Source organism: Chanos chanos, chromosome 14, assembly GCF_902362185.1.
Source record: "Chanos chanos chromosome 14, fChaCha1.1, whole genome shotgun sequence".
In the NCBI taxonomy this organism is placed as follows: Eukaryota; Metazoa; Chordata; class Actinopteri; order Gonorynchiformes; family Chanidae; genus Chanos; species Chanos chanos.
Genome location: NC_044508.1, coordinates 14,001,666 through 14,023,192, shown reverse-complemented (window position 1 = coordinate 14,023,192; position 21,527 = coordinate 14,001,666). Strand labels below are relative to the sequence as shown.

Sequence of the window (21,527 nt, the reverse complement as noted above, 5' to 3'; positions counted from 1 at the left end):
TGGGGAAATTTGCTGTATTTTGTAACAATGGCTGTCATTGTTGTAGCTCCACGCGGCGATCAGTAATCAGTTGGACCCGGAGGAGCTGGGTTTGGGCCTGGGGAGCGCTCTGCTGAATAACCTCAAACAGACAGTGGTCACTCTGGCCAGTAACGGCGGAGTGCTGAACACGGTGCAGGCTGCCGCTCAGGCCGTGCTACAGAGTGGCTGGTCGGTGCTTTTACCCACGGCCGAGGAGAGAGCAAGAGCGCTGTCCTCACTACTGCCCAATGCAGGTGAGATTTACCACTGCACCACCGTACTCTTCCTCTGTAATCACAGCACAACCTTGTCTTCAGTCTCTCAACTGCTGTGGAAAGCAGCTCAGACGTCCTGGGCAGACCTGAACTTTCAGTGTTTTTCTGTATTTGTAACTCTGTCCTTACTGTTCCCCATAATCCTCATAGTCCTCCTCATTCACTGGCAGGACTTCATGACCTGAGAGTTCTGACGTTAAAATGAAAGCATGTTTCATTGGTAACAAACTGTAGCTGGTTGAAACAGGTGAATTATTTATGAGAAATGACAAGTCTAACATATGTGCTTTACATGTGTGTGTGTGTGTGTGTGTGTTCGTGTTTGCACGTGTGTGTGTGTATGGGGTTGTCAGCGTCGGGTAACGAGATGAGTGTGAGTCCAGGCCGCCGTTTTATGATTGACCTGCTGGTCAGCAGTCTGATGGCAGACGGAGGGCTGGAGTCTGCGCTGAACGCCGCCATCACGGCGGAGATTAAGGTCAGCGTGCATTTTTCATAAACCGCCTAGTTATGTATTCATGCCTGCCTTCCTCCGGCTCTGCCTCCCTCAACACTGCAGCCAAGACCTGAGTGTGAAAGAATCGAGCCTGGAGAAAGAGATTTATAGTGACTGGAGGGAACTGCTAAATATAAAGGTCTAACTCGGATTGCGATACTACAGATTTTTTGCCAGGCTAAGTTTTGGGAAGTCATCTTAATTTGTCTTTTATTTGACTTTGAATATTCCTCTTGACTGCAAGAATAAATGCAGCCCAGTTATTCCGACGTTGCTCCTTTCATCCGTCCTAGATTTACTTTGATTTTATGCTCGGCCAAACCATATGCTTTGAGGCGATATCAAGTACACATCATAACTGAATTATTAAAGATATGATCACAGAATCCGCTCTTCTCTTCTGTAACACAATAATAATTGTTCTGTCAGGACATGGAGGCTCAGAAGGAGGCGCAGAAGGAGAAAGAGATCGATGAACAAGAAGCCAACGCCTCTACTCTGTACCGTGGTCGCTCCACCCTCGACAAAGACCTCATCAACACTGGCATTTACGAGTCGGCCAGTAAACACAGCCTGCCTCTGGTCCAGCTGGTCCAGCAGTTACTCAGGTAGTACCGACTGAGGCGTCAGTTGATGCTGAGTGAGTTGAAGCATCCCGAGTCGTTCACAAGCAGGTGTAATTACTCAGGGCTTAGCCTTCACCGCCTCTGGAGTGTGATCATTGACTCATCGGGGCTGGGTCCGTTAAGGGAGAATTAAACGTAGCCTTGGCCCAAAACCCGATTTAATCCGGGACTTAGCTTTAATCCTTGTTTGCGATACCTTCTGGTGAAGTCACCGATGACTCGTGCCGAGTAAGACATTTGAATGCTCGCAACACCTGCTTCACTCAGTCGGCAGGAATGTGGTGATATCTGGGCAGGTGTTACTGAGGTGCTTCTATGGTTTTGTGGCCAGCATTGGAGGAACAAGTAAACACTACAAAAACACTATGGACAACACTATGGCACAAACGTTTTTTTTATACCATTTAGTTGTTAGTGCAGTTTTGAAGATGGATATGGCAGTAAGAGAATCCGGCTCAGTGACCTGGAGCTCGGGCTCGTTTGTGTGAACTATGTGTGATTGTGTGTTTTCCTCTCTAGGAACATCGCATCACAGACGATAGCACGGCTAAAGGAAGTGGCGCGTCGGATCGCTAACTGCCAGGACGCGGAGCATGTCAGTAAAGAACGCTCGGCATCTCTGGATCTGCTGCTGCGCTTCCAGAGACTGCTCGTCTGTAAACTCTACGTGGGAGTCAACGGGACCACAGGGGTGGGGGGATACAGTGAGTTTCCCTCTCTTTGTTTCCTTCTATTCATCATCTGTCTCACCCCCTCTCTACTTCCTGTGAATGACAAATCTCTATCTAATGTGTTCTGATCTGGTGTGTGTGTGTGTGTGTGTGTGTGTGTGTTACAGCTCTGACACAGCCTGAGATTCTGGGCGTGGGGTCTTTGTTGAAGAAGTACATTGCTCTGCTTTGCACACACATCAGTGACATCCTTCCTGTGGCCACCAGCATCGCTGTAAACAGTCACCGTCATTTTGCCGAGGTGTCCCGTGTCATCGAGGGAGACCTCACTGGTAAACACTACCACATACCCATAATCCTCCACTGATGAAAATATACCGTACCCGCTGGAACTAAAACTGTTAGATCCATCAGTCAGTTTCACTGGTTACTGAGAATGTGATTATTGTGTATGCATTTGCATTAACAACATCACGATGTTCACATCTCGTTGTTTTCTTCCAGGCGTCTTGCTCCCTGAGTTGGTGGTGTCCATCGTGTTGTTGCTGACCCGCGATGCTGGACTGATGCAGGAGACGGGCTCCATCCCTCTGCTTGCCGCTTTGCTTGAACACCTGGACCGCTTCAATCATTTAGCACCTGGACACGAACGAGACGACCACGAGGACCTGGCCTGGCCGGGACTTATGGGTAGGAAACCCCGTAGCAGCTCGAAAATTGCCCCAGAGCATAATGAACTGGTAGTAGAGGATTATAAAGTGCTCCTTCATGCTTCTAAACATAAGGTGTTTTAACAGGCAGCTTTCAAAGGAAGGTTTACTGGAAAGGTTTCTAGCATGGTGTGATTATAGTGGTTATGAGCCTGATTTCTGCTGCTCTTTGCAGGTTCTTTCTTCAGTGGGCCGAGCTCCAAGAACAATGAAGAGGTGTCACTCATCCGCAAGGCTGACCTTGAGAATCACAACAAAGACGGCGGCTTTTGGACAGTCATCGAGGGCAAAGTTTACGACATCAAAGACTTCCAGGCTCAGTCTCTCACAGGGAACAGCATACTTGGTATATATATATGCATGGGCCTTGAGTTTGAAAATGCCAAGGATGAAAATGCCTCCTTTGGCTGTGACATGCAATGATAAATCCTTGAGTAGAATATGTTGGATTCTTAGATGATTGGAGCGCAAGCACAGTAAAATAAGAGACAATGATTTTTTTTTTTTTTTTTAGAGAAGGAGGTAACTATGCATATTTTCATTCGGCAAACGCTTCAGCTCCTAGTGTAGTGTTACGTTTCTTTCCATAATTACACTTCTAGCTAAACATCGCACAGTCATGAGTCAAGCCTGAAAGTAGACGCTTCTCTTGACCAGAATGTTAAACAGATCTTTTGGTTTGTGTTTGTGGTGAAGAGCCAGACTGATTTAGTGCCCTGTTCCCTCTGCTCACAGCCCAGTTTGCTGGCGAGGACCCCGTGGTGGCTTTAGAGGCAGCGTTGCAGTTTGAGGACACCAGAGAGTCCATGCAGGCTTTCTGTGTCGGCCAGTACATGGAGGTACACAATTAACTCCTTTTCTCTAAACAGCTCGTCAAGCTCAACTCCGTTCTGTTTCCTCTGGGTCGTCCGGCCTTTTGTTTGGTGACGAGTGGGCATTTTGAGTGGCAATTTGAATGATGGAGTGGGTTTCTTTTCCGTATTTGGATCCTGTACATTTGTTGCCCTCATTTCTGTTTTCTGTGACCTTCTCTGTTCAGCCTAACCAGGAGACCGTGACCACCCCTGACCTGAGCAGCCTTTCATCTCCTCTGATCGACACGGAGAGGAACCTGGGTCTGTTACTGGGTCTTCATGCCTCCTACCTGGCCATGAGCACACCCCTCTCACGCATGGAGATAGAATGTGCCAGTGAGTACACACATGCACACACCTAAACACACACAAACTCCTCTCCCTCACCACTGAGGGCTGAACGCAGATCAAAGTTTTTTTTTTTAGGAGAATAATCCAAGTACACCTCTATGATCTCTGATCTGTCAGTAGATTTGATGGAACGTGTATCTGAAGAGGTGACTTGTGATTTCTCCTGTTTTGCCCCCTCTCAGAGTGGCTCCAGTCGGCGATCTTTTTCGGTGGTCTACAGACCAGTCAGATCCACTACAATTATAACGAAGAGAAAGATGAGGACCACTGCAGCTCCCCTGGGACCACCACCCCAGAGAAGACCAAACTTTACTCCCGTAGAATCACCCTCAGCGACCACGCCCAGCCTTTCCTCCAGGCAGTCGCTGACAACAACACCCAAGACCACACTGTGAAGGTGACACGCTTACTCTGTCCCACTCACACACACAACACACACACACACACACCACACACACGCACAATTTGCATGCGTGGTTGAAAATATCCAAAGTGTTCTGTATGTGGGTTTAGACTTCTTCTTGGATAATCCTTAGAAGAGGTGGCTAAGAGCTTTCTTTCTGGACTTAGACCACATGTATGGATTTGTGTGTGAGTCAGCAACCAAATGGTTGTGCTGTTATAGATTTGACAGGACTTCTGCTTAAGCTGAGCGTGTCTTATTTAATGTGCATTTCAGGATGTTGTGCTCAGTGTGTGTTTGTGTTTAACGTGTGTCATTCACGTGTGCGGCAGGACTTCCTGTGCCAGATGGAGCGCTGCTGTAAGCAGTGTCATCTCATCACTCCCATCACCTTCCCTCCAGAGCATCCTGTGGAGGAGGTGGGGCGCCTGCTGCTCTGCTGCCTCATCAAACACCAGGACCTTGGTAACCTAGCAACCGCATCCCTGGCTGCAACCCACACATGCATACTCACACACTAACACACACACGCGCACACACACACACACATATGCACACACATCTTTAGCTACATTCAGAGAGACACAATAAAAGCGTTGTGTTCTTTATGAAGTTGTCCTTTGTTATTGTCATGGAATCTGTTTGTGTAAACTGAATAGAAGAAGTTATGTGAAAGTGACTGATTTGTCTACAATCTCTTTTTGTTTACTGGAATGTGTGTTATTGACTCTGTTAGGTCCAAAACTAATTGATTGACAGCGACACTGATTGTCCCCACAGGTCACATTGCTCTCTCACTAGTCAATCAAAGTGCCTTGGGCGTGGACCAGGGGAAGCAGAGGTCACTTCCTAAATCTGTGATTGATGTATGTCGCATGGTATACCAGGCAAAGTGCTCTCTAATCAAGGTAAAACTTCAGATGCTTCACAAAGCATTAAGACACATTTAAAAACGTGGACTCATCTAAACATGAAAAAAATATGTGATTGAATTTGGTTTTTGATTTTTAATTTTTCAGTTTTACCAAAACACTATGCTTTAGTGTCGTGGTATCATATGCTCATTATTTGAAATCTCACCTCTGTAAACTTCTGTTGTGACGTGTTGACTCCTGTGTTGTGTGTTTAGACTCATCAGGAACAAGGTCGTTCGTACAAAGAGGTGTGCGCTCCAGTGATTGAGAGACTGCGATTCCTCTTTAACGAGCTGCGTCCGGCCGTCAGTAACGACCTGTCCATCGTGTCCAAACTGAAGCTCCTGAGCTCTCAGCCACGCTGGAAAAGAATTACACAGAAACTCATCCGGGATCACCGCAGAATGAGACGTCAGTATCAGCACGGACAAGACAGAAGCATGACCGGCAGGCTAGTGTGGATACTGCCCGTACATCGAGGAATTATGTTTAACTTCTTTCATTCGTTTCTCTCTCTTTTCTCTGTCTCTCTTTCTTTCCTGTTCTATATTCTCAGTGCTTAAGAAGTCAGAGTCGGCAGATGTGGAGGAGTGTAAAATGGACAAAGATGGGACCAATGAGGAAGATCTCACAACTCCTGGCAGCCCAACATCTGCCGACAAGAAACTCCCCACTGTCAGATCCCCCAAGGTTCACTTCTCTCTCTCACACCACGTCTCATTCCTCTCCCTGATTGGTTTTCACTAATCAAAGTGTTTGCTTCTGGTCATTTAAAATGTGAACGGCGATGGAGATATACGTTTTGTCTGTTTTTGTTGTTTGCAGCAGGACAAGTGGCAGCCGTTGCTGAACACCGTAGCGAGTGTTCAGAAGTACCGTTGGCTGAAACACAGCGTTCAGGGCTGTTCTTCTCAGTCCAACCTCATGGCCACCATTGTAGAGTTTGCCCTCAAAGAAGAACCTCTGGACGTCGAGAAAATGAGAAAATGTCTCCTCAAACAGGTCAGAGAAAGAGAAAAAAAGACGGGGAGAGAAGAAAAGGTTGAAGCTGATGGGAGATATGGGGGAGAGAGAGAGAGAGAGAGAGAGAGAATGGGCAGTAAGGGAGAGAGAGAGAGCGAGAGAGAGAGAATGGGTAGTAAGGGAGAGAGAGAGAGAGAGAGAGAGAGAATGGGCAGTAAGGGAGAAAGAGAGAGAGAGAGAGAAAGAAAGAGAATGGGCAGTAAGGGAGAGAGAGAGAGAGAGAGAGAACGGGCAGTAAGGGAGAGAGAGAGAGATTACAGAAGCAGAAAAAAGAGAGGTTTCTTGGTTTCTCATGAAGTGATGGACCATAAGATGTTTTTTTTTTTTTTGTCCTTTTTTATTTATTTTTTTTCCTCCCCCCCTTTTCTTCACTCTCTAGCTGGAGCGAGCGGAGGTGCGGTTGGAAGGCATTGACACCATGCTCAGACTGGCATCTAAAAGTTTCCTGCTGCCCTCGGTGCAGTATGCCATGCTCTGTGGCTGGCAGAGAATCATCCCTGAGGCCACCAACATTGGGTACGTTCACCAACGCCTCACGATGAGTCTTCAGTCCTTGCATCGTGAAGAGAATATATACATATATTCTGATATATGTATATATTCTGGTGAAGCAAAATCATTTTTCTATGTGTTTAAGCCGTTTTTTAATGTGTACGTTTGTTGGTGTCTGTACAGAGAGCCCCTGTATGACTGTCTAAAGGACGTGGATCTTATTCCTCCTTATAACCGTATGCTGCTGGAGGTGACGTTTGGGAAACTCTACTCTTGGGCCTTGCAGAATGTTCGCCACATCCTGTTGGAGGCCAGTGTGAAGTTTAAAGAACTGGGTAAGTGGTTTTATATCTCTGTGTATGTATGTGTGGGGGAGTGTTTGTAGTTCGTCACACTTGAACACAAGCTGATGACAGTTACAGTTGGGCTAAAGGACAATGTGTGAGTGCGTGTTATGTGAAATTCAGCTGAGCTCTGCACCTTTTTTTAACCCCCCCCCCATGTCCCTTCCCCTCAGGCGTACAGCCAGTACCGTTACAGACCATTACTAATGAGAACCCGGCCGGGCCAAGCCTCGGTACCATTCCTCAGGCCCGGTTCTTGTTGTCCATGCTCCACATGCTGACTCTGAAACATGGAGCCAACAGTCTGAGCCTGCTGCTCAACTCAGGCACTCTGGCCCTCACCCAGAGTATCCTCAAACTGATCGGTAAGACTACGCTATCCTGCACAGGGACAAGCGCTTGGACCCTAGAGCTCTGTGGTTACTAATAATTAATATCTGCAGCTATTCTTATTCTATAGAGTTATAACTTTCGATAAATAGAAAGCGTTCAGTGTTTCAGGAACATTCAGTGAGTGGTCAAACACAGTATAGACTTGCTCTCTCTTCAGATCTAAGCAATAGAAATGGGCACTTAGGCTGTTCAAATGTGAAATGTGCTGTCTAGTGTGCAGTAGTTCATTTCACTTCTGTGGCTACAGTGTGCAGTTTATTGAGCTAGAATTTCACCCTGCATAGGCCCAAGCTCAGACAACACTGAGGAAGATCTGTGTTCTGGCCCACACGGTGGTTCTGCCACTGTTCTGGAAGAGTCCAGGAAAGAGGCTGTACCCACACCGTTACCCGCATCTGGACCAGAACTTGCTGCCATGATGAAGATTGGCACCAGAGTAATGAGAGGGCCTGACTGGAAATGGGGAGATCAGGTGTGTGTGTGTGTGTGTGTTTATGTGTGTGAAATATTTTACCATGTCATTTGAAAGGTAGATTTGTTGGTATTAATAACACTTTCTAAATGTTTTACAGAGCAGAAATAGTTTCTTTAGTTGTGCAGCGAATTGGTTGTGGTTCTAGCTTATTCACTCGTTTATGTGCGTGTGTAGGACGGTCCACCGCCAGGATTGGGTCGGGTCATTGGAGAGCTGGGTGAAGACGGCTGGATCCGGGTGCAGTGGGACACCAGCAGCACTAACTCCTACAGAATGGGCAAAGAAGGCAAATACGACCTGAAACTGGCCGAGTCGCCGCCTGCCGTCCAGCCCAACACCGAGGACTCGGACACTGAGGATGATACGGGTCAGCACCGCACCGTCCGTCAACACCGTTCCACTCAGACACCGTACCCAAATATCGCCAATACCACACCACTCACACACTCAGTGCCTGGTTATACAACAGCCTCTATAACCAGTGTCTGTCGTAGATTAATAGACCATTACGTAATAATGTTCACTCCTCTCACCATTCTCTCTCTCTCTCTCTCTCTCCTCTCCGTCACTCTCTCTGTTTCAGAAGGGGAGGTAATAGAGAAGAGTGCCCACCCCACGGCGATAATGTTGACTAGCACAGTCAATCTATTGAAAACTCTTTCTCTGTCTGCTGGGATTCATGCTGAGGTGATGCAGACAGAAGCTACCAGAACCTTGTGTGGGTTACTCAGGATGCTGGTGGAGAGCGGAACCAGCGAGAAGAGCGGTAACTAACTCCACGGGTTTTGCTTTTCATTTCATTGATGCTAATTTGCCACTCCACTCAGACAAGCCTTTCACTTCATCATCTCACGACGCATTTCATTTACTGAAAGCCTCCTGACTCTGGATTGCTTTTATAACTCACTGGTCTTGCTATCTCTCTGTCTCTGTGTCTGTCTCCCTGTCTCTGTGCCTGTCTCTGGGTCAGGCTGTGCGTCTCAGAGGCTGGTGTGGCGGGAACAGCACAGGAGCTGGTGCACTCTGGGATTTATCCGCAGTATTGCGGTCATGCCACAGATGTGCAGCACCCTGAGCACACCTGCCTGGATCACTCTGCTCATCCGCATAGTGGAAGGACACCAGTCTTTCACTGCGGTCACACTGCAGAGACAGGTAACACACACACACACACGCACACACACACACAGACACAGATGAGTTCACTGATGCGATTCCATTACAGTACGTTAAAACATTAGATTTTTAGAGAGCTTAGAGCAGTGATTTATCAAAGACAGTCAGTTTATTTTGTCTCGTTGCGTTCATGTACGTCTTACTCTCTCTCCCTTCCCCAGATTCTCGCCCTGCGGCTGCTGCAGGCGGTGTTGCCGTCGTGGGAGAAAACGGAGCGCTCTCAGGATATGAAGTTCTTGGTGGAGAAGCTCTTTGGTTTCCTGGGAAGTCTGCTCAGCACCTGTTCCTCTGACCTGCCCCTGCTCAGGGGTAATGCTCTCTTACAGCTTTCATTAAAACCTGTGTCCACTTAGACCTGTCCCTGCTCACATCCACCCACAGCTACTGAACTCTTTTTGTTATTCTTTATCAGAGAAAATGGAATCCTACACCATTTCTCACAGACAGATTATCCCGGTTCAGATTTGTGCGCAATGCAAGATTGCTACTTGAACGTATCCTGAATTGACATAGACAGTTATACAAGTGTACATATTTGCTTAACTCAGAGGTGCTTTGACGTTTAATTCTTTCACAGTATTATTGTGTGCTAGTCTTAAACCTGTTCTGTTACACCCCCCCCCCCCAAAAAAACCCCAAAAAACCCCAAATAACTGGTTTCACCCTACTCTACAGAAGGCTCCCTGCGCAGGAGGAAGTCCCGCCCCCAGGCCTCTCTGACAGCCACTCACAGCAGCACGCTAGCGGAGGAAATTGTAGCTGTGCTACGTACCTTGCACTCTCTCAGCCAATGGAACGGCCTCATTAACGAATACATTAACTCCCAGCTCAGCAGCATCGGTGATGTCATGGCAGGGAGACACTCAGAAGCGGTAAGAGTTTGAGAGGAATGAACTCAGACGAACTTTAATGATCTCGTACAGTCTCAGGTTAACTTGAACTAGACTGACTGACCTCTGATGATCTTAACTGTGTCATACGAACTCAAATAAAGTCTAAATGGCTAAATTGAGCCCAAAGTGAATTGTATGAAATTACCCTTATTAAATCACTTTATATCCATTTATATTATCAGCAGAACACTGAGTGCTGTGTCCTGTCTTCTCCACCCCCCCCCCCCCATCTCTCTCTCTCTCTATCTCTCTCTCTCTCTGTCTCTCTCCCCCCCCTCTCCCTCTCCATCCCTCTCCCTCTCTACCCCTCCCATCCCCTCCCCTCGCATATCTCTCTCTCTTTCTCTTTCTCTCTCTCAGGCTCTGTTGGAGGAGTATCTCCCTGATGCGGAGGCTCCAGCAGTGGGCAGTCTGATGGCTGTGCTGGCTGTGATTGGTGGTATAGACGGGCGGCTGCGTCTGGGTGGCCAGGTAGTCCATGAGGAGTACGGAGAGGGAACAGTCACGCGCATCACACCCAAAGGCCGAATCACGGTTCAGTTCCACGAGATGCGGTCCTGCAGAGTCTGCCTCCTCGGCCATCTTAAACCGGTATACACTCAAAACACACACACACACACACACAATTCTCACAGGTTAACACTCTCAACACACACTCTCTTCACAGATTTACAGACACACTCTTAAATACATACACCAACAAGCACACGAATGCGAGTGTTTTGAATGTACTCTTCCACAAAATAAGGACCAGATTTAAAAAAAAAAAAACAACAACAGTTCTTCACACACAGATACATAGTTGTCACTGCTGTCTGCATCATTTTGTTCTGTTATTGTATTGTGAGTGTGTTAAGTTGTCATTTCTCTCTCTGATAGCTGCCGGTTGTGGCCTTCAGTGTCCAGAACCTTCCATTCATGGAGCCCATGCTGGCTGTCTGGGCTCAGTTAGTCAACCTAGCAGGCAGCAAACTGGAGAAACAGCGTATGAAGAAATGTGTTAGCAGAGGGGTCACAGGTAAAACACACTCGTGTACACACCTGCAGCACGGCTGCCCTAAATATTCTGTGATCACTCTGACTCCTTTCCGGAACCAGGACACTCACGTTTGTGACTGAGAGTTTGTCAAACAGACCACGTATCCTGTTTGTCAACAGGACGTGTCAGGAACTGTCCGCCCACCTCAAACATCATTGTTCATGTCCGCTCAGGACCCAAGGGGCCATGCTTTGATCAGTTCACTGACTTTAATCAGCCTACTGCTGTTTGTCATCATCCATCTCCAGAGGACAATAGAAATGACACACATAAAGCCAAATATATATATACAGATTGACTGACATATTTAATTGTGTCATTCATTATATATTCATAATTCAAAATCTGTCACTGAACACACTCTCTCTCTCTCTCTCGCTCTCTCTCTCTCTCTCTCCGTCTATAGCAGAGCAGGTAGATGTGCACTTGTTGCGTTGTCAGCAGTTGAGACTGTACATTCTGAAGGCAGCGCGGGCTCTTCTGTCTCACCAGGACAAACTCCGACAAATCCTCTCCCAGCCCGCTGTCTTAGACACCAGCACCAGCTCCACTGGTAAACACACACACACACAGACACACACACACAAACAGGCTCTCTCTCTCTCCCTGCTTCACCCACACACTGTGTGTGTTGTCGTAATGCACACACAGCGTGTTAGTGTAGCGTGATTCCGTACGGAGGTGGACATCTTTCAGCGGCATTAATGAGTCTACCTGCATCAGAGCATCTGTAGAGGCAGGAGAGGCTGTGAGGGGGTGGACAAACTCATTAGTCAGACCAGCACACGCTGTGTTTTTCACACCCTAAATCGCACGCTTTTGTTAATGGCTACAATTCATGAAGCTATACACTGCCCCCTGCTGGTCACCCCGACCAAGTCAGTCTTCACTGTTTATGTGGGATCCAATTATAAACCTGCCAGACACGAGAACTTGGAGACAGCAACCGTGTTTTTTTTAGCAGCATGTCTGTAGAATGCTCTCATTGCCCCAAAGAAGTGTAATGTGTTTGTGTGTGTGTGTGTATATTTAAATATACTATTCCTGCTGTCTCTGTTCCCATTTCTCTTTTCTCTCTCTCTCTCTCTCTCTCTCTCTCTCTCTCTCTGTCTGTGTAGAAGAGCCTGTGGTGTCGTCTCCTGATGTAGGGGACCTGTCCCCTGAGGGTCCTCTCCCTCCTCTCATCCTACTGCAGCAGCTCCTCTCTGCCGCCACACAACCCTCCCCCATCAAAGCTATCTTTGACCGGCAGGAGCTGGAGGTCAGCACCCTCTTCCGTTCTAGTTTGAAAGGCCACAGGAAATAAATAAAATAAATATGTGTATTTTTGTTCTAAGACAGGGTTCATTTTTCAATTTTACTCATGCTCTTCCTTAATAAGGCTCATTTTATTGAGTTAATATGTGTGTGTGTGTGTGTGTGTGTGTGTGTGTGTGTGTGTGTGTGTTTGTGTGTGTGCGCGCGTGCGTATAGGCTGCAGCGTTGGCTGTGTGTCAGTACTTGGCTGTGGAGTCCACACACCCATCATCTCCTCTGTTTGAGGACAGCAGCTCCAGTGAAGCCACCACTCCAGTGACAGTGCAGCATGTACGCCCCCCTAAACAGAAAAAGCACAAAACCTCCCCCGTAAGCCCCCTCCCTGTCGTACTGCAGCTGATGGAGATGGGTTTCCAGAGGAAGAACATAGAGTTTGCCCTCAAATCTCTGTCTGGGACCACAGGCACTGCCTCTGGAGTACCAGGTAAAGTTACAGCTTTTCCTCTAATTCAGACTGGGCCCAGTAGATAAGCACTCCCTTATAAGTAATCCATTTGCCAGAAATTAAAGTAGTGTTCAGCCCAGAGACTGTTTGTTTTTTTTTAGTTTTTAAAGTGTGTGTGTGTGTGTGTGTGTGTGTGTGTGTGTTAGGTGTCGAGGCGTTAGTGGGCTGGCTGTTGGACCATCCTGACGTGCATGTGACTGAGTTGTCAGACGCGGAGACGGTGTCAGACGACTACTCAGACGATGAGGTGTTAGAGGACCTGGAGGAACCTGAACCGGCCTTCCCTGTGGTGAGTCTACACACACACACACACACACACACAGGCACATACACACACACACGCACACACACACACACAGGCACATACACACACAGTTCTTAATGAAGCTTTCTGACCCTTTGTTCCCATGTTTGGCTCAGCCTCCTGGAGTGGTTGTAACAGAGAGTCAGACCTTTAAGAAGAGATCTGATTTCCAGAGCAACGATGACTATGCAGTGTATGTCAGAGAGAACATTCAGGTAAAGAGTGTAAAGCACGCACGCACGCACACACACACGCGCACACACACACACACCTCACTGTTGAACAAGGCTGACCTGATGTGCGCTGCTTGCAGGTGGGGATGATGGTGAAATGCTGTCGGACGTATGAGGAAGTGTATGAGGGTGATGTGGGAAAAGTCATTAAACTGGACAGAGATGGATTACATGACCTGAACGTGCAGTGTGACTGGCAGCAGAAAGGAGGAACTTACTGGGTCCGCTACATCCACACCGAGCTGCTGGGTAAATCACGGACTTATCATGGACCTTTCCTCTGGCCTGTAGATAGTAGAAACATTGGTTATGAATGGGAATATGCTCAGAACCTCTGGTTGAATTCCAAGTGTTGGATGAGAAGTTCTGTTTGAATAAGGAAGTTGTAGAAATTCTTAGCAGAACTATAAACATTAAAACTTTATCTGTCCAGATTTTTACCTTAGCCTGTGTCCGATGCTTACACCAATCACTGGCTTAATCATGGCACTTACACATTCTGACTGTGTGTATAAAAACAAACAACAACAACAACAAAAAAAAACCCTAAATAATGTTATGTATGTGCCCTGGTGTTTTTAAAACTTGTAAACTGACTGGCTTCTTCCCTCTTCATCTGCTCCAGGCTTCCCTCCCCAGAGCTCGCCATCCCATATTAAGATCGGTGACAAGGTGCGAGTGAAGCCTTCTGTCACCACGCCAAAATACAAATGGGGATCTGTCACTCACCGAAGCGTGGGTGTGGTCAAAGGTAACTAGAGTTGGGCGAAGTTGACTTGTCCCACATTCAAACTAATTCTTCCAGTTTTAACAGGCCAGCCCGTGTTTACCACTGACTGCATTCATTTTGACTCCACACAGTAGAATGTAAAAAAAAAAAAAACCCTGTGTACTCTCTGAGAAATACATAACTGTGTGCTCCATGCTAAAAACGTCTGTAGGTATGTGTGTAACCTGCAGACTGTAAATGAATGGTTCTCTGTACGCAGCCTTCAGTGCCAACGGGAAGGACGTGATAGTGGACTTCCCTCAGCAGTCTCACTGGACTGGCCTCCTGTCAGAGATGGAACTGGTGCCCAGTGTACACCCGGGCGTCAGGTATGGCTCTGTGTATGTGAGAGAGAGAGAGACTGACTGGTATTTGTTTGTGTTTGTTTAGTGATCCACTCTTGTAACTGACTGTCTCTTGTGCTGGTACAGGTGCGATGGGTGCCAGATGTTTCCTATAAACGGGCCCAGGTTTAAATGCAGAAACTGTGATGACTTTGATTTCTGCGAGAACTGTTTCAAAACCCGCAAACACAACCCCAGACACTCCTTTGGACGGATCAACGAGCCAGGTCTAAAACACACACACACATACACACACCCACTCATTTATACCCTCACCCATTATGTGCATATAACATGTGATGTGTCAGTGTATTACTGTAATGTAATGTTTGTCTAAATATGTGCAGTTCATTGATTCATATAACAGTGCAGCCAGATGTGTAAACTCATTTTTATTGCTCCTCTGACCCCTGACTTTTGACCTCCAGGGCAATCTCCGGCATTCAGCGGGCGCTCTGGAAAACAACTGAAGAGGCACCACAGTAGCCAGCGGGGAATGCTGATAGATGATTGGTCGAGGGTGGTGAAAAACCTAAGCGTGTCATCATCAGTAAACCAAGCATCTCGTCTCATAGACAGCAGTGATCAGTGCTGGCAATCCTCAGGGTCCCAGGGCAAGGTTAGAAACACACACACACACACGGATGCACACACACACATGCACGCACACACACACACACACACATGTGCAGTATGGGATCTGTTTTGCCACAGCTGCTTACTTCATCCAGTTTTAATTTTATAACATTTGGAATGCATAGAATCAATATGTAGGTAAAGACCACCCATGCTCTTTTGGGTTTTTTAAAAATGCTTTGTGTGTGTGTGTGTCTCTCTGTGTGTGTGTGTGAAGCACTGGATTCGGCTGGAGCTCTTCCCTGACGTGCTGGTCCACAGGCTGAAGATGATCGTCGACCCTGCAGACAGTAGCTACATGCCTTCCCTGGTAGTGGTGTCAGGTTAGAAACCTTAGGCACTGTCACTCAGCACAACAGCACTGTGTGTCACTGTAAAACATTCTGACACTGTCTCTGTTTGACCCCCAGGTGGCAGCTCTCTGAATAACCTCATAGAACTGAAGACTATCAATATAAACCCTACAGATACCACTGTCCCTCTGCTGAGTGACTGTACCGAGGTATGCCAGCTTTAGCCTCTGTGCTTGTTACTTGTGTCCAAAAACTGTGTTTGCTTTCCTTTTTCTGTTTTGTGGTTTTTAAGAGATTTATTGGTTTTTGTTTGCACATGCAGTATAACAGGTATATAGAAATAGCAATAAAGCAATGTCGAAGTTCTGGAATCGACTGTAAGATCCACGGTCTGGCCATCGTGGGACGCATTCGTGTGGAAGACGAAGATCTGGCAACCGTCCCGTTCCTAGCGTCTGACAATGAAGAGGAGGATGATGACAAGACTGCCACTGGGAGGTGTGTGTGTGTGTGTGTGTGTGTGTCTCTGTGTGTTTGTGTGAGAGAGACAGTTAGAGGGAGGCAGACTGTTCACTGTTCCACCCTTCCTTTTGTCTTCTCTCACAGAGAGGAGAATTAAGAAAAAATTAGAGAGTGTTGATTTCCAGGCTAATGTTTGCAGTTATGTTTGTCTAAGCTGTGTGTCTGTGTGTCTTTGTGCAGTTTGGCTCGCAAGAGGTCATCAGGGCTGGAGTCGGCCGCCACCATCAGGACGAAAGTGTTTGTGTGGGGTCTCAACGACAAGGACCAACTGGGAGGCCTCAAAGGGTCAAAGGTCAGCTAGACGCGCTTCACAGTCGAGACGTATGACGGCAGACTTCCATGACTGTTTCATTGCTTACCTTCATCTTCCGTGTTTTGTTCCTGTCGCAGATTAAGGTGCCGTCTTTCTCCGAGACGCTGTCTGCCCTGAACGTGGTACAGGTGGCTGGAGGCTCTAAGAGTTTATTTGCAGGTCAGTGTAACGAATAAGCCCACTGATCTTCCTTTGAAAATGAACTTGGATCGGTGATTTGAATTTCTTTTTCTCTCTCTCTCTCTGGGCAGTGACTGCGGAAGGGAAGGTATATGCTTGTGGTGAAGCCACCAATGGTAGGCTGGGTTTGGGTCTGTCCAGCGGCACCATCCCCATCCCCCGGCAGATCGGCGCTCTCAGCAACTATGTGGTGAAAAAAGTGGCTGTGCATTCAGGTCAGTTCACCCACTGACTCACAGTCATACAGTAGTCTACCACACAGTCCTAATAGTCTACTACATATCTGCCTATATTAAGACCATTCATTTAAAAATAAAACATGTGGCTGACTGAGGCCTGAGTGGTTTTATTCTGAGATTTTTGGTTTAACACCAGCTCCTCTCGTGTGTGTGTGTGTGTGTTTTGTCTGTGTGTGTGTTTGTGTGTGTGGGTTTGTGGTTTGACTGGACAGGTGGCAGGCATGCCATGGCTCTGACAGTTGATGGTAAAGTCTTCTCCTGGGGGGAGGGAGATGATGGCAAACTCGGCCACTTCAGCAGAATGTGAGTTGAACCATGTAATACAAATTTGAGTTAAGTGATGTAACACATGCAGAGGACATGACGTAAATGTGATACTATGACATGTTAGAGACGTGGCTTTATAATGGCTTCATAGAGTGTTGGTATATGCTTATGGAGGCTTATGTGCTCGTTTCCGTAGGAACTGTGATAAGCCGCGTCTGATTGAAGCTCTGAAGACGAAGCGGATCCGTGACATCGCCTGCGGCAGCTCCCATAGCGCTGCCATCACCTCCAGTGGAGAACTCTACAGCTGGGGCCTCGGAGAGTACGGCCGCCTGGGCCACGGGGACAACACCACCCAGCTACGCCCCAAACTGGTACAGCTACCATTTATGCCACACAACAATACCCCCAGACTGGTTTAATACACCACCTATACCACCCAGCTTACGCCCCAAACTGGTACAGTTACCATTTATGTCACACAAAAACACCCCCAGACTGGTTTAATACACCACCTATACCACCCAGCTTACACCCCAAACTGGTACAACTACCATTTATGTCACACAACAATACCCCCAGACTGGTTTAATACACCACCTATACTACCCAGCTACGCCCCAAACTGGTACAGCTACTGTTTACCCAGTTTTACCCCAAACTGGTTTGATACACCATGTTATCTGCACCCTAAACTGCTATACTGAACCAATTAAACTGCTCAGGTATACGCTGAACTGATACACTAACTAATTACACCACTGTACTACACCTTGCCAGCCAGTCCAAACTGAATAGTTTTCTGTGCTAAATGTTCACTTTTGGATCTCTGTGTCTCAGGTGAAAGTGCTTCTTGGTCATCGTGTTGTCCAGGTGGCTTGCGGGAGTAGAGACGCCCAAACTCTGGCTCTCACAGATGAAGGTACAGATTGCTCTGTCTCCCTCTGTGCTAGTGCACTGTTCACAAGCTTTATGTCACATCCCATTCACTCACAGTCTGTGTTATTTTTTTGTTTGTTTGTTTTGTTCTTCCCCGCGACCCTGATCAGGATAAGCGGCTTAGATAGTGAGTGAGCGAGTGTTTTGTTCTTCATGCTGTGTGTGTGTTTGTTGTGGCAGGTTTGGTGTTTTCGTGGGGCGACGGTGACTTTGGGAAGCTGGGTCGAGGGGGCAGTGAGGGCTGTAATATCCCTCAGAACATCGAGCGTCTGAACGGACAGGGTGTGTGTCAGATTGAGTGCGGAGCTCAGTTCTCTCTCGCTCTCACCAAGTCTGGAGTGGTCTGGACATGGTAAGCCAACCCAGCGCAGTTTCAGTCCTAGTAGTACAGCACGGTCATTTTTCGTTATACAAGCACTCAGCTGAACTATTCCAGCCTATTGTTATGAGAATGTGAGTCAGGATGCATCAGCTTTTAAATGTCCAAAGAATTTCCGCAAATAAGCAAAAATGAAAATAAGTTTTTTGATATTCATTGCTTTGGATATAACCATCAGTGTTAACCAGTAAAGGTATGCTACAGTGCTTGGTCATTGAGCGTGTGTCTGTCTGTCTGTGTTTCCGTGTGACTGCTACAGGGGTAAAGGGGACTACTTCCGGCTGGGCCACGGTACAGACGTGCATGTGCGTAAGCCGCAGGTGGTGGAGGGACTGAGGGGGAAGAAAATAGTGCACGTGGCCGTGGGGGCACTGCACTGCCTGGCCGTCACTGACACGGGACAGGTAACTCACTCCTACAGCTCTCTCACTGTTTATGGACACCTACGTACTGAAGTTTATTAAGCCTAAGTAAAAAAGCCTGTCATTTACTGGAAGCATTTATACAGAATTTTGTACACCACTGATTTGACACACTTGGTTCAGTTAATGAGGTGTTTTGGTGGGAGATGTGTCATCAGACCGAGTGCATTAGCGGAGCGGAGTCCTGTAGGCAGGCGTGTTGGCCGGTCGTGCTGTTGTGGAGCTGACGTTGTGTGTCTGTGGGTTAGGTGTATGCGTGGGGCGATAACGACCATGGACAGCAGGGGAACGGAACCACCACGGTGAACAGGAAACCAACGCTGGTGCAGGGATTGGACGGACAGAAGATCACGCGTGTGGCCTGCGGCTCCTCCCACAGCATCGCCTGGACGACCGTGGACGTGACCACGCCCTCCGTGCACGAGCCCGTCCTCTTCCAAACCGCCAGAGATTCACTCGGTGCCTCTTACCTGGGTGAGCTGACCCTCCACTGGTTCTGCCTCAGTGCCTAACTGTTTTTTACTTTCTCTTCTCTCAATATCTCTCTTTCTCTCTCACCTCAACATTAGTCTCTCAAACCAAACAAACCATGATACTCCAACATTTACGTCCCTGTTCTCTATGTAAAATGCTTCTCCTTGACTTAAATTCATTCACAGTTGTTGTGCTGTAGAGCAGAGGGTGTGACTTGTCCCTTGCGTTTCGCTGTGTATGCAGGTGTGCAGTCGGACAGTGACCCAGCCTCTCTGAGTAATAAGCTGAGTGGACAGAGCAGTGTGAAACCATGCAGGCCATCCCTGGCTAAGATCCTGCTGTCACTGGATGGAAACCTGGCCAAACAACAGGCCCTGTCACATGTGCTCTCTGCACTGCAGATTATGTATGCCAGGTGTGTCTCCAGACCCCAGACCTCCAGACCCCAGACCTGCTCAAATACCGTATATGTCCTCACAAATGACAGCTCTGTTCTGGAAGGAGCTGCCATAAACAAGGCCTTTGCACCCCTAAAACCTGTGTGAAGTGGTCCAGAAATGATTAGAAGAAATTTCTGGAGTGTGATTCTGTGTAATTCTCGTAGTACTGCTTTGTGGAGACAGTGGGATTTAGTGAAAAGTGAATATATTTGTGAGTGTTCATTAAAGACTGTGTGTGTGTGTGTGTGTGTGTGTGTGTGTGTGTCTGTGTGTGTGTGTGCGTGTGTGTGTGTGTGCACTCCGTGCTCAGGGATGCTGTGGTTGGTGCTCTGATGCCTGCCTGTATGATGCCCGTGGAGTGCCCCCCCTCCAGCTCCCCCGTGCCCCCCTCCGACTGCTCCTCTGCATCCAGCCCGTCAGAGGCGGAGGGGCCTCCGCTGCCCCCTGAGTCTGAGGAGAGAGTTAGTCCTCACCCGTGGCAGGATGGCAAGAGGACGGAGGTGAGTACCAACGAAACTCACATCCACCTTTGTCAGCTGTAAAAAGTTAATGTAGTGGGAAAGTACTGTTTTACTGCATCATCATTGTCCTTTAACGCTGACCTGAGTGGCATTTTTGTTGGTGAAATTTGTCTTGCTTCATATCTGTCCTTGAAACAAATTGTGATGACAGTATCTGATGCATGCATTGAATTTTGTTATTAATGGTTATTACCCATAATCTGTCATTTTTGGCTCTAAGTTATTAATCACGTGAATTGTTTATGGTTGCTAGGTGACCCCCTCAGAGGATGCTGTGACGCCATCGTCTGCGGTGACCCCCTCTGCTACGACGGCATCGTCGCGACCTTTCATTCCTGTGACCGATGACCCCGGAGCAGCTAGCATCATTGCTGAGACTATGACCAAAACCAAAGAGGTCAGCAGGGAGTCTCTGTGTTTTTGACTTTCGAGTTTAAACCTCATAAACCTTAGTTTTTATTTGTATTTCCCATTTGTGGCCTCTGTTTGACAGTTTTCACAGAGTCAGAACGAAGCTGAGTTTGTTTGTTTGGATAGTTATTTTCCCGTCTGTGTGTCCGTCTGTGTGTGTCTGTCTGTCTGTCTGCCTGTCTGTCTGTGTGTCTGTCTGTGTGTCTGTGTGTGTGTGTGTGTGGGTGGGTGGGTGTGTGTGGTGTTTAACAGGACTCCGAGAGCCAGAGTAAAGCAGTAGGCCCAGAGCCCCAGTATTTGGATGAATTCACCAGTTTGCTGGTGCCTGATGACACGCGTGTGCTGGTGGATTTGCTGAAGCTGGCGGTGTCTGCTCGGGCAGGAGAGAAAGGAAAAGAGGTTCTCTCCGCCGTCCTGTCGGGCATGGGCACTGCTTACCCACAGGTCAGCGCACGGTCGTTCACGCATTCATTTAGTCATTCATTTAGTCATTCATTTAGTCCTTCATTTAGTCCTTCATTTAGTCATTCATTTAGTCATTCTGGCTGCACAAGTTATTTTTTATTTGGAAACTCATTTGCTTGTGGGTGTACGTGTGTGTGTGTGTGTGTGTGTGTGTGTGTGTGTGTAGGTTGCAGACATGTTGTTGGAGTTGTGTGTGACGGAGTTGGAAGACGTAGCGACCGACTCTCAGAGCGGGCGTCTGTCCTCCCAGCCTGTGGTGGTGGAGAGCAGCCACCCTTACACGGACGACACCTCCACCAGCGGCACCGTCAAGATCCCAGGTAACAACATCACACACCGGTGTGATAATGTAGTTCACTACGACTGCTGTGTTTCACGTAATATAGCTTTAGGAACAGTTTCGACACTAAGGGACGACATGGGAAAAGTGAGAGGTAGATTGTGAGTTTTTGATCATT

General features: G+C 47.6%; 1 protein-coding gene across 1 annotated transcript in view; it reads left to right on the top strand.

Annotated features, from left to right (window-relative positions):
* Window positions 1-21,527, top strand: part of herc2 (HECT and RLD domain containing E3 ubiquitin protein ligase 2) — a 46,256-nt gene that overhangs the window by 13,322 nt on the left and 11,407 nt on the right. The window contains exons 18-70 of the mRNA XM_030792050.1: window positions 47-275; window positions 650-774; window positions 1,222-1,400; window positions 1,938-2,122; window positions 2,257-2,421; window positions 2,594-2,779; window positions 2,975-3,145; window positions 3,535-3,638; window positions 3,839-3,989; window positions 4,187-4,401; window positions 4,740-4,872; window positions 5,188-5,315; window positions 5,537-5,732; window positions 5,878-6,011; window positions 6,150-6,323; window positions 6,724-6,860; window positions 7,020-7,171; window positions 7,354-7,545; window positions 7,858-8,045; window positions 8,223-8,415; window positions 8,632-8,811; window positions 9,019-9,203; window positions 9,386-9,533; window positions 9,900-10,096; window positions 10,478-10,708; window positions 10,997-11,135; window positions 11,566-11,709; window positions 12,275-12,417; window positions 12,630-12,897; window positions 13,065-13,207; window positions 13,339-13,437; window positions 13,536-13,704; window positions 14,081-14,206; window positions 14,445-14,553; window positions 14,656-14,795; window positions 14,997-15,187; window positions 15,422-15,527; window positions 15,615-15,706; window positions 15,820-15,995; window positions 16,200-16,311; window positions 16,410-16,491; window positions 16,584-16,727; window positions 16,964-17,054; window positions 17,215-17,392; window positions 17,859-17,940; window positions 18,138-18,309; window positions 18,596-18,740; window positions 19,007-19,232; window positions 19,476-19,647; window positions 19,983-20,172; window positions 20,447-20,590; window positions 20,857-21,048; window positions 21,236-21,389. Coding sequence (XP_030647910.1) covers window positions 47-275; window positions 650-774; window positions 1,222-1,400; window positions 1,938-2,122; window positions 2,257-2,421; window positions 2,594-2,779; window positions 2,975-3,145; window positions 3,535-3,638; window positions 3,839-3,989; window positions 4,187-4,401; window positions 4,740-4,872; window positions 5,188-5,315; window positions 5,537-5,732; window positions 5,878-6,011; window positions 6,150-6,323; window positions 6,724-6,860; window positions 7,020-7,171; window positions 7,354-7,545; window positions 7,858-8,045; window positions 8,223-8,415; window positions 8,632-8,811; window positions 9,019-9,203; window positions 9,386-9,533; window positions 9,900-10,096; window positions 10,478-10,708; window positions 10,997-11,135; window positions 11,566-11,709; window positions 12,275-12,417; window positions 12,630-12,897; window positions 13,065-13,207; window positions 13,339-13,437; window positions 13,536-13,704; window positions 14,081-14,206; window positions 14,445-14,553; window positions 14,656-14,795; window positions 14,997-15,187; window positions 15,422-15,527; window positions 15,615-15,706; window positions 15,820-15,995; window positions 16,200-16,311; window positions 16,410-16,491; window positions 16,584-16,727; window positions 16,964-17,054; window positions 17,215-17,392; window positions 17,859-17,940; window positions 18,138-18,309; window positions 18,596-18,740; window positions 19,007-19,232; window positions 19,476-19,647; window positions 19,983-20,172; window positions 20,447-20,590; window positions 20,857-21,048; window positions 21,236-21,389 — 8,407 coding nt within the window. The remainder of the gene's footprint in view (window positions 1-46; window positions 276-649; window positions 775-1,221; window positions 1,401-1,937; window positions 2,123-2,256; window positions 2,422-2,593; window positions 2,780-2,974; window positions 3,146-3,534; window positions 3,639-3,838; window positions 3,990-4,186; window positions 4,402-4,739; window positions 4,873-5,187; window positions 5,316-5,536; window positions 5,733-5,877; window positions 6,012-6,149; window positions 6,324-6,723; window positions 6,861-7,019; window positions 7,172-7,353; window positions 7,546-7,857; window positions 8,046-8,222; window positions 8,416-8,631; window positions 8,812-9,018; window positions 9,204-9,385; window positions 9,534-9,899; window positions 10,097-10,477; window positions 10,709-10,996; window positions 11,136-11,565; window positions 11,710-12,274; window positions 12,418-12,629; window positions 12,898-13,064; window positions 13,208-13,338; window positions 13,438-13,535; window positions 13,705-14,080; window positions 14,207-14,444; window positions 14,554-14,655; window positions 14,796-14,996; window positions 15,188-15,421; window positions 15,528-15,614; window positions 15,707-15,819; window positions 15,996-16,199; window positions 16,312-16,409; window positions 16,492-16,583; window positions 16,728-16,963; window positions 17,055-17,214; window positions 17,393-17,858; window positions 17,941-18,137; window positions 18,310-18,595; window positions 18,741-19,006; window positions 19,233-19,475; window positions 19,648-19,982; window positions 20,173-20,446; window positions 20,591-20,856; window positions 21,049-21,235; window positions 21,390-21,527) is intronic.